Source organism: Semicossyphus pulcher, unplaced genomic scaffold (assembly GCF_022749685.1).
Source record: "Semicossyphus pulcher isolate SPU_LCO1_2020_fin unplaced genomic scaffold, fSemPul1.0.p SCAF_7, whole genome shotgun sequence".
Classification (NCBI taxonomy): domain Eukaryota; kingdom Metazoa; phylum Chordata; class Actinopteri; order Labriformes; family Labridae; genus Semicossyphus; species Semicossyphus pulcher.
In genome coordinates, this window is record NW_027211748.1 from 9,901,088 (window position 1) to 9,911,924 (window position 10,837).

At 40.5% G+C, this 10,837-nt stretch overlaps 1 protein-coding gene across 1 annotated transcript in view; it reads right to left on the bottom strand.

Annotated features, from left to right (window-relative positions):
• The window catches only part of LOC138611233 (collagen alpha-1(IV) chain-like), a 28,461-nt gene extending 17,627 nt beyond the window's left edge, over positions 1-10,834 (bottom strand). The window contains exons 1-17 of the mRNA XM_069684215.1: positions 10,763-10,834; positions 9,124-9,177; positions 7,567-7,656; positions 7,380-7,424; positions 7,168-7,212; positions 7,015-7,077; positions 6,827-6,880; positions 6,657-6,683; positions 4,994-5,056; positions 4,868-4,903; positions 4,439-4,483; positions 4,177-4,254; positions 3,468-3,521; positions 3,248-3,313; positions 1,545-1,629; positions 1,367-1,402; positions 1,049-1,225 (exon numbers count right to left, since the gene is read on the bottom strand). Coding sequence (XP_069540316.1) covers positions 1,049-1,225; positions 1,367-1,402; positions 1,545-1,629; positions 3,248-3,313; positions 3,468-3,521; positions 4,177-4,254; positions 4,439-4,483; positions 4,868-4,903; positions 4,994-5,056; positions 6,657-6,683; positions 6,827-6,880; positions 7,015-7,077; positions 7,168-7,212; positions 7,380-7,424; positions 7,567-7,656; positions 9,124-9,177; positions 10,763-10,834 — 1,090 coding nt within the window. The remainder of the gene's footprint in view (positions 1-1,048; positions 1,226-1,366; positions 1,403-1,544; positions 1,630-3,247; positions 3,314-3,467; positions 3,522-4,176; positions 4,255-4,438; positions 4,484-4,867; positions 4,904-4,993; positions 5,057-6,656; positions 6,684-6,826; positions 6,881-7,014; positions 7,078-7,167; positions 7,213-7,379; positions 7,425-7,566; positions 7,657-9,123; positions 9,178-10,762) is intronic.
• Positions 10,835-10,837: the final 3 nt, after the last annotated feature.

Sequence of the window (10,837 nt, forward strand, 5' to 3'; positions counted from 1 at the left end):
TTGTGTGCATTACTGTAAAGGAACTTTTATATTTACATAACAGAAAAGAGAAAAGAGCAAGTGAGCTTTGAAAGAAGTCCAAGGATTTTCACACCAAAAAATTTGAGTGGCTTTACACTAAATGCTCTCAGCTGAAGAGAGAAAAGGAAATGTTCCATACAGGGACTATTTAAAACCAATGACTGCATATATAGATGGAGGACGCATCTCCATCTGCTCTCATTGTACGGAATTGATGCCAAAATAGCCCCCGTGATAGGCGTAGCCACTTCTGCTAACCAAAACACACACTTTAGTTACTGAAAAAAGAGCAAAGGTCCCACACGCCGGCGTGTTTAAAAGCCGAACAGCTTCTTGTGTTGGTCTCTAGCAGACGTTCACTTATGTAAACTTCAATGAATGTAGTGATTGTTTTAGTTACGTCTCCTCTCGCCGCTCCTCCTCTACTCTATACGGCTGCAGGAGCCGGATTTGTCGATAGAGCTGTCAATCATCATTTTGACAACATCGAATAACTAATTAAAATTAAACTTGTCAGAAAAAATGAACACTTGGACATAAATCAGCCTGATAAGAACTAACTATAACAACAGAAACCATGTTTGAGAAACATTTATTTGGTGTGTATTTTGATTTTATAGTTTGACTCATGTCCCATCTGTTAACATGGAGGAGGCGGGCTTTATGACCTATACTGCAGCCAGTCAGCGGGGGCGATAGAGAGGGTTTGGCTTCACTTTTAGGGAGCTGTCATGTCGTCCATCTTTTTATACAGTCTATGTTTAAACAGTTTAAAAATCCTATATCATATAGGTTTAGCCTATAGAATTAAAGATTTCTGAAAGCAAGGCTTTGCATAATCAGTACTATCGTCTGTGTAAGACATTTGTGGAGTTAATCAATGTACTTTAAATAAGTACTGCAACTACAACTAATTATGGAGTCTGGGGGCAGTACCAGCAGCAGTTGTATTATAAGTGATTCAAACTAGGAGTGGTTGTGAAGTTTTGATGAGATAACTTTTTAGAGGAAAGCCATTTGCACACACTTCGGTCTTCAGGAGGTCCAGGTGGGCCCTGATCGCCAGGGGGCCCTTGATCACCAGTATCTCCATCCAGACCGGGAACTCCTGAATAACGATCCCCCGGATCCCCAGGGTCTCCTTTGGGGCCTGGAAAGCCAGGGGGGCCCTGTAGGCCTGGAACATAACTCCCAGTTGCCTGGCCTGTAAAATGCAAAGTGAAAGACTGTGACTTATAGATTCAGGTGTAATAAAAGTCATATTTTCATACTGTACTTTACAAATACAGGAAAATTCCCTTTGAGTGATTATAGATAGAGTTATATAGAAAACTTCACTGCACACCTGGAGGTCCGTCAGGTCCAGGAAACCCAACAACACCTGAGAGAAGAATATTAACATGTGTTATTTATGTACGTCTCTGCTGCAGGAAGGCAAACCTTCAGCCTTTGCTGTACTGATTTGTTAGTGTTTCTTCTCACTCTTTGCCAGCCTGTTTTATAAACACATTGTGTTCATCTACCTTGACGCCCAGGGAGCCCAGGTTGGCCCAGGGAACCAGGATCTCCAGGGTACCCTTTTAGAGGTTCAGTCACAAACCCGAGTATCTGTTAACAAAACCACACAGGAGCATTTAAACAGACAGTTTTACAATGCATAAAAATCATCTCCCATTATCATTCTCTCGTTAATTCGTGTTTCGAAATAGACAACCACTAACATAGTTTGAAACTGCCGTCAGAAATACTGATACTGAATATCAAAAAAGGAAGTGGAAACTCACATCTCCAGGTGGACCAGGTGGGCCCCTTGTTCCCTTTTCACCCTAAAATCCAGAGTAAACAATCATAGCATGATAAAACAGTACAAAGCAAAACCATCCACCTAAAGACTGTGTTGTTTGAAACCTCACTGACCGTCCCTCCAGGTATCCCTGAATATCCTGGATCACCACTGCGGCCAGACCTTCCCTAAAGAAAGTATATTGTATTCAAAGGCCACACAGTAGCATTATGCAGATTACAAACACACTCATACACACAGTATGACATTACCCTTGATCCAGGTTGTCCATAATCACCATCCTTCCCTTGCTTTCCCTGTAAGGACAAACGGGAAAATATGGTTAGCCACATGGCACACAGAATTTCAGGTCAGGCTCAGATTCAGAATCTCGTTTGGCAGATTTGACTGTCTTGGAAAATACATTCAGATTGACCTTCACAAAGGTTACTTTCTCAATATTGTAAAATTGTGCAACTCATTACAAAACTGCTCTTCTAAGGATGGGTCTTCAAAAAGCAGAATAATGGTAAAATATTGTTTAAGTGTTGTTGATAATGTTAGATGTTACTTTTGTTCTTTCAGATTGAGGGAAATGGTGCATCAAAACCAAACATCAAGGTAAAACACATTCAATAAGAAAACACCTGAAGTAGGATAAACAACATAATTAGTCACAAAGCCGATCACTCTGTTAGAATAATCTCAAAGGTTTCACACAGATTGGATACATTACAAGCAAGAGATCAGTCTCCCTTTACATCCCTACAAGAAAAAATCCAATCAGTGTAAACCTGCAGTTATCAGCGCGCCTCTCTACTTGTCTGTTTATCCTCCAATACTTTCTCAACTGACTGAGGGACAAATGAAACAGGGTCTCATTTCTTTCCTTTAATGCTTCAGCACTGCCCTCTGCTGATCATCCTTTATACTGAGCTGTCCCCAATATGACTGCTGGCCCCTCATGCTTCACTAAGTTCCTCTGAGACTGTTAGAGGACAAAAATGTTACCTCAAAGAAACTGCCATAAAATTAATATATATTAATATTTTGTTCCACATTCACTGAACAAAAAAAAAAATTGATTTTCAGAACATTAACCCCTTAAATGCCAATTTTAGCACATAAAGTCACAGATATTTTAATGGGAAAAACACAAAAAATGACATATTTCCCAAATAATAAATGATAGAGGGGATTTTTCTATTAAACACAGTCTGGGACATGTCAATGAATAACAGCAAAATTGAATTTAATGCTTTTTTTTTTTTTTTTTTTTAAGTCGATGATTTGAATGAAAAGTGAAATATAAAATGGTGTTGTATGTTTTGTGGAGAAAGTGCAACAGTCAAATAATCAATAGCAAAGGTTTTCAACTCATATCGCATGTACGCAAGTCTCAAGAGTTCGGGCGAATGGCACAAATGACATGTGGTATCTTACTTCTGAACCGTCCGGTCCTTTATCTCCCTTTGCTCCTTTGCTGTGAGAGCCATAACCAGGGTCTCCCTGAGAGAGGATCGAAACAAAGACAGGAATCAGCGAGGTACAGAAAATACACAGAGCTAAGAATGTTTTCAAAATAAAACATTCATTCTGAAAGGTGCGATGCGTGGTGACAGGTAGAGAATATCACTGGAGTGAATTTTAAAGAGGAACTTACTGTTGTACCCTTGCAGCCCTTTTCTCCAGCATCTCCACTGTCTCCTTTACTATACTGAATAACAAATAACACTCAGGTTATGCTTTGGTTACAACAGTTGCCTGTCTGTGCAAGACATTTTAATAGCATACAGTATAATAACATAATAATAGCATACAGCAACAAGAGTCCTAGTATTTTTGGTGACCCTATGGCCTTTCCTAAAACATCCACTGGGCTATAATTTCCAGTTCTACACAACACAATATGAACTGATAAAAAATTCACGTGACTAAACACATTGTGATCCCATTTTTTGACACTTCATGAGCGTTTCTCTAACACCTCTTCCAGGCCCACTCGTCAGCCTCCTCATCAACTGATCTTTGCCTTTCCGAGCTTTTCTTCCTTCATTCCCTGAGAGAAATTTGCATTTTTGTCTAGCCAGTATTTTTAGGCTTGGCTACAAGAAGCTTGTGTGAAAGCCTGCTGCTCAGTCAGCCTGCTTGTTAAGTGTGACACGACTGGGCTCATGCTTCGTTTTGATGTGTGAAAATCCAAACACGGTGTGAGACAGGTTGCCTCCTGTGCAATGGCTTTGTCGCACATTTACAGACACAAAGACACACAGCATATCAACAAAAACAAATGTGAGAATTTTGTCTCCTTTCTACAGAAAAACAGGAATATATAATTGCCCGAGTGATTTGACCGCAGTCTGCTTCTATACCTTTAACACGTCGCTCCCATGGACGTACTCCTTGACCTGACCTGGCGGCCCGGGCGGGCCGACTGGTCCTTCTCTGCCCTACATCAAGCAAATTAAGATCATTATCAACCTTTAATAACACATAATACACACAGATAATGTTGTGATCCTGTCACAGACATGGTAACGAATGATGCAATGGTGTGCTACCACTGCAACATCAGCATCTCTATAATCAAATGTAACCTTATGAACAGATGGGTGTATGTAAAAAAGAGAATACCTTTGGCCCACGAGGTCCTCGGACACTGCCGATTCCTCCTTGACCCTGGAGGATGGGAAAGAATTTGTAGCTTGTATAAATAACCGTTTCTCACAGTCTTTCTCAAAACACCTCTATTTGGCACGTTTCTCATTTCCCCCCCAGTTTGGTCGCAGTCAGGTTCGTACACTTATCACCTTTCTTGATGCAAATTCCCACAAACTGGTGTGCATGTACGATACATTCCAAAACACTGCTCTCCCCCGCATAGCAGGCACTGTTGCCAGCCATTGATAGTCACTAAAGTTACTGCTATGAAATGTTTCCACTTAGCCAGGTAGCAGTATTACTGCCAGCTGTGGTGTAAATCTGAAATAAAAGGTTTGAACACCAAAGAGACAAGCTTTCTACTTAAACACAAAGATCAATAAAAATATTCAGTAGTGTTACCTTGGATCCTAGAGCCCCTGGACGACCAGGAATCCCCTGTTCATGAAGAAAGCAGACAGTTATATCACATTTTAAAGCTTCCACTATGCTATATTTACTTGTACATATATACTGTATATAACGTACGTCAGAACCGTGTGGTCCAGGGCTCCCAGGTGGTCCATACCCTCCACGGATACCCTTGTCTCCCTGAAATATAAGGGAAGTTTCCTCTTAATGTGAAAACACTTACATGTATGACATACTACTTTTCATATCTCTGAATTAAAGCGTCTTAAACTGTAATGGAAGAATAGTTACCGGCTGTCCGTCTCTCCCAGGTGGCCCAGGTGGCCCAGGTGCAGATGCACTCCCTGACCCCCTAGATTCACCCTGTGAAATAGAGGAAGTGTATTTATCGAAAACTTTAGTTGCTAATAGCTCTAAGTGTTAAATACTTGATTACTACAGGTATGTAGCAATGACTGTCTAGCTGAACGACGCATCTCCATCTGCTCTCACTGTACAGAATTGATGCCAAAATAGCGCCTGTGATAGGCGCTGCCATCTTGTGATGGTGACGTTATTTGGAGCCAGAGCTGCGCAGTAGAGGTCGGCGGGTGGAGCGGCTGTAGCCACTAACCAAAACACACACTTAACTTACTGAAAAAACAGCAAAGATCCCGCACGCTGGCGTGTTTAACAGCAGAACAGCATCTTGTGTTGGTCTGAAGCAGACGTTCACAGATATGTAAACTTCAATGACTGTAGTGATTGTTTTAGTTACGTCTCCTCTCACCGTTCCTCCTCTGCTCTGCTAATCTGGAACAGATCAGCTGCAGGAGCTGGATTTGTCAACAGAGCTGTCAATCATCCTTTTTACAGCATCAAATAACTCATTAAAAATAAACGTAAACATGGACTTAATTCAGCATGATAAGAACTAACTATAACAACAGAAACCATGTTTGAGAAACATGTATTTGTTGTGTATTTTGATTTTATAGTTTGACTCATGTCCCATCTGTTAACATGGAGGAGGCGGGCTTAATGACCTATACTGCAGCCAGTCAGCGGGGAGCGACAGAGAGGGTTTGGCTTCACTTTTAGGGAGCTGTCATGTCGTCCATCTTTTTATACAGTCTATGGTATGTAGTAATACTGTGTTTAAGATGTTGTAATACTCAATTCAGTGTTCATAGTTGCAACTGTGTAGCCCTAGTTCACAGGATCTGTATTAGGCACCATAACTTACCTTTATACGTTACATGTACGCCTGTGTTCAGAATTACAGCGAACATTTAAGGGTTTAAGGGTTTGCTTCTATGAAACGTTTTATACACTTTACTTCACGTTCACAAAATGAGCAACTAGTGGAAGCAGAACTACTTTTAGAGGATGTACTTTTAAAACAAGAGTTATAAATTACAAATGACTCATTTCAGGCTTTGCCTTCTAAAGGGACCGTGTTCACTGTGAATCAGCTTCTGGAAGGAAAACATTTCCCATTGCAGATAAAAATGGAGGAACAGATTCTATAGCAGGAAAAAACAAATTAAAAAAGAAAGTCGAAAACAAGTTATTGGTCTCACATGAATAAGGAACAAAATTAGCTCTGGGAGCTGAGGGAGGCAGAGAGGGCACCTGCTAGTGCAGCGTCATGACATTTGTTTGTACTTGGTGCATCAGTATCCTGTTAGTAAACTTCTTGAAGGCAGTAACTGTTGAGCCATTCTGCAGTTTTACCCTTTTCTATACACGGGTTGACGACGAGTTGCCCTGTGTTACATCACAACAAACATTGCATTACCTTACGTCCGGGCTGACCAGGTGGTCCCTGCAAAGTAGAGACAACGATAATTTCAATCACATTCTTTAATAGTTTTAGGGACAGCAATTAGCAACAACAAAACCTTAATAGGAAATTCAACAAATCATTATTTTACATAACAAGAAAAGTTGTTTTGATTTGTGTCTTACTGCGTGTCCGTCAATGCCATGAGCCCCGGGATTACCAGGAGGTCCATCTTCTCCCTGCAAGTATTTTTTGTGTTCAAAAAATGCAGAAACGGGTTCAAGTTTGTTTCTTACTCAAAGATCCAATAAGTGAGCATCTGTAATGCAACGGGGGCGAGATGCAACCATTGTTACTATCTAAATGTTCTTACATCTGTTCCGTTGCATCCCGGGGCCCCTGGGGCCCCTGGTGGGCCTTGCAAACCTGGGATACCCTGTGTGACGATATCAGCAACAGTTACAAATGAACCACAGATCTCCACATATGCAGGAAATGCACTTACTCAGACAGTAAGACACCTTACCGGTAAACCATGAGACCCAGCAAATCCTTCTTTGCCCTCAGGTCCCTGTAATCACAGCATGAAAGCCAGCAGAGATTTTAAATGCACACAGGAGCTACAGAGTGTTTACAATGTCTGCCTCAATGTTTGCACTCTGTCTGTACACGTACAAACACATTTTGTCATTTCAAGCATAACCCCTAACAAGCAGCCAAACAGCACAGATACGTTACCGGGTCTCCTTTCGGCCCCTCAGGTCCACCAGGCCCAGTGCTGCCCTGTTAGAAAATACAACCTATACTTTATCTTGGTGATCTACTCAAGGATAATTGTGTACAGCCTATTTGAGTTAATGTTGCTCTCTGACAACGATATAAAAATCTGAGGCATACAGACTATGACTAAACAAAGGGTTTCTACCTTTGGTCCCATAGGCCCAGCGTGACCATTTGATCCTGGACGGCCCTCCAGCCCCGGGAGACCTTGCTCTCCTGGAAATCCTTTCTCTCCCTGTGTATGAGTGAATGTTTGAGTGTACATGTAGATGAGAGATGAAAAAAATAAGGGGACAAGGGGGCAGACAGACCACAAACAACAACAATCAACAATAGAGATTTTGTTTCAAATTCCCAGTCATATCTAAACAAAGATGCAGTTGTTGAAGGATTCACAGAGCTGACTTGCTTATTCATGCCTATTCATGAACACATCTGCTGCTGAATAACATTAGATTGCATGTGACCAATGAAGGCCACTGTCTATTGAAGTTACATCTTGATACATAATTGAACACTTTGATTTACAGCTGTAATATCACCATTTTTTAGACGTCAGTAGTTGAAATTAGCTTGTTCACTACAATGTTTCCAAATATAACGACTATAAATAAACCTGTAACATTAGATAGTTAGTTAGTTTTTGTATTAAAGACCTGTCAGTGGATGGAGTGACAGGAAGTGAGACTGATGTTTGATGACTGGCTCATGCTAGAAGAAGAGAGTCGAGACTGTCACAGGATTTATTGCTTTCTTTTGCTGAATCAGACGTTTCCTTTTTTCTCCTCTTAAGCTAAACTGCAAATTGATTGAAGTGAAACCGGTCACTCTTGACAAGTTAAAATAACGATGAAGGCTGTTCGGAGAAGCCCAATGAGAAACGACTTATTCTTATTCAACAGGCTTTTATGTAAATAATCCTTTAATTGCCTTCACCCTGATCTTATGTATCATTTTAGCCAACATGTTTGTAGCTGTACCTGTATTCCTCACATGTAACCCATGATTTGTTCGACTCCTTTCATTTTCTTTTATCGTTGCTGTATTTGTTTCATGGAAAGCACTTTGTGAACTTTGGTTTAAAAAGGTCATATACAAATAAAGTTTTATTCAACTAAAATAGAATGCAGGCTCTGATCCTGATCCGACTGGCACCTGATGTGACTTTTTAAAATCTGTGAGATATGCTTTAAAGATGTTTGATGAATGATAGTATTTTTGTGGTAGTAATAAGAAATTCTAGAAGTGTAGCAAAGTAAGAAAAGTACACATGTAAATAACACAATTACTGCTATTATTACAACTAATTCCATTCAAATTGTTTCCTGGTGTTGTGCGTGTTAGCTGTCACACTGACCGTCACACTGTCTTGAATGCAACGCAACTTAATGTTATTACTTTGCCTTACTTTCTTCTCCAAAATGCTCCTCTGTGAAAAGCTGTTTTATCTTACGGGGTGTTGAACTGATGTCTTTAGTTTGAAATATTAAATGCTAAAACAGTGTTTGTGATTGCCAAAGAGATAGAACATCTAGAAAGGTACTCATGTGTCACTAGATTAGATTATACAGTCGCATCAAATGTGAAGAGGTGGTAAAACATGGAGCAGGCGCACCTGACAGGTTGTGTACTTTACTTGAATCATGGGCAGAAACGCAGAATTCTTTCAGTGTTTTCCACAGACAAAATATGATCCACTCACCCTGCTGCCTTTCACTCCTTCACATTGGCACCTTGATTTTCCACTGCACACACACTGAAAACAAATTGTTTAATATGGATCGTGAAAATGGAAAACAGTGGGGGTCATTCTTCCTCACACTGCTGCACACCAACCATCTTGCAGAAATTGGTAACAAAATGCATGAACATGAAATCTCCCCACCACCACTACAGCTACAACCGATCCCCACCCTCGGGGCTCCACCCCACTGTTTGGGAGCACGGCGGCCTGCTGATCTGAGTGATCCAGATTGTGTGCATGGGGTTGATCAATACTTTGTTATTCCACAATAAAGAAAGTTCACTTTGGGGGGATTTTGTGGAGGATTTATGGAAGCAATTTAGCAAAACAACATCTGTAACTCTCCAGTGTTTAGAGCTTACACCTCCCGCGTCTCTGTCCAACACTGTGGCCTTTAATTCGAAGGCTGTAAACATTACAGCTTATCATCAGAGCGAAAGGTTAATTGATGCCAACTCACTTAAAAGGCGGAGCTACAGCAATAAAACACAGTAAGACGCACAGTGGGTTGTCTGTAGGCCAAATAATAATTCAGGAACAGGCTATAAGCTTCTGATATAATGAACCATTATCAGCTAATGTAGAGTTATTTCAGATGCATTACATTTCCAATTCAGCTCGTCTCTGTGGGGATCCAGCCATTAACCTCACAAAGGGGGATCATGGGCCTGATATCTATTATACCTTATAATGGTGGCCTTTCTACTGTGATGATTTTAATTTCCTTTTGCACAAGTGGGTAATTAAATATGAATAATTTGGACATGATTATCTTTGTCTTATAAAAGGTGGGAGATTCATTTTACCGCCTTAACAGCAGCCGCAGTTTAACAGCATTTTAATCTTTCATGATCCTCACTGTAAATAACCTATGCTGCGTCACCTTTTAATTACTAGTTTCTTTATCAATCTACTTTTTATCAAAGACTTACTATAGGAAAAAACATCTTAAAACTCACTGCTAGCCTTTCCGACAGCCTGTTTTGCTCATCTTCCTTTTATATCCCGTCCCTTTTCCATGACCTTCCATAAAAAGGGCCCACCAACAGAGCCCACTGAAGGATACTGTACACATGTGCAAACAGACTGAGAAAAAACGTGCATCTCCTCAGGATACAAGATGGCTGCAGATAAGCATAGACACTAGAGTTACAAACAGACCAGAGTTGTATATCAAAGTGAAGGCAGTGAGGAATGAATGGTGCTAACACGATATACAACAGGAAATACGCTGTGACAGAAAAAATGCTTTACTACTATACACGGTGATGTAGTGGGAGATTTGCACCAACAGAAAAGTAAAGTTATACGAAAAGTTAATAAGAAATTAAATGTTACTGATGCATTGTGTCAGTCTAAGCTGAAACAAGTCTCACCAGCTAACCCCGCCTCTGCAAATGTTTAAGAAACAATATGACACTTAAAAGATTGCAAATAAGGCTGTCCCATGTTTGTACAGTATAAAATAAAAGCACAAATTGCTTCTGTGATTGCATTTCGATACCTGTGCAGATAGGAGTTAGGGCTTTGGCTAAATTAAATTAGATCTTTTTACTGCACTATTTTATGTCAGCTTAGGAAAAATTAAATAGCTTACATTTTTGGCCCCGATGCCCATCAGCATCACAGCAAACAGGATCAGAAGAACGGCCCACACAGACTTTCCCATGGC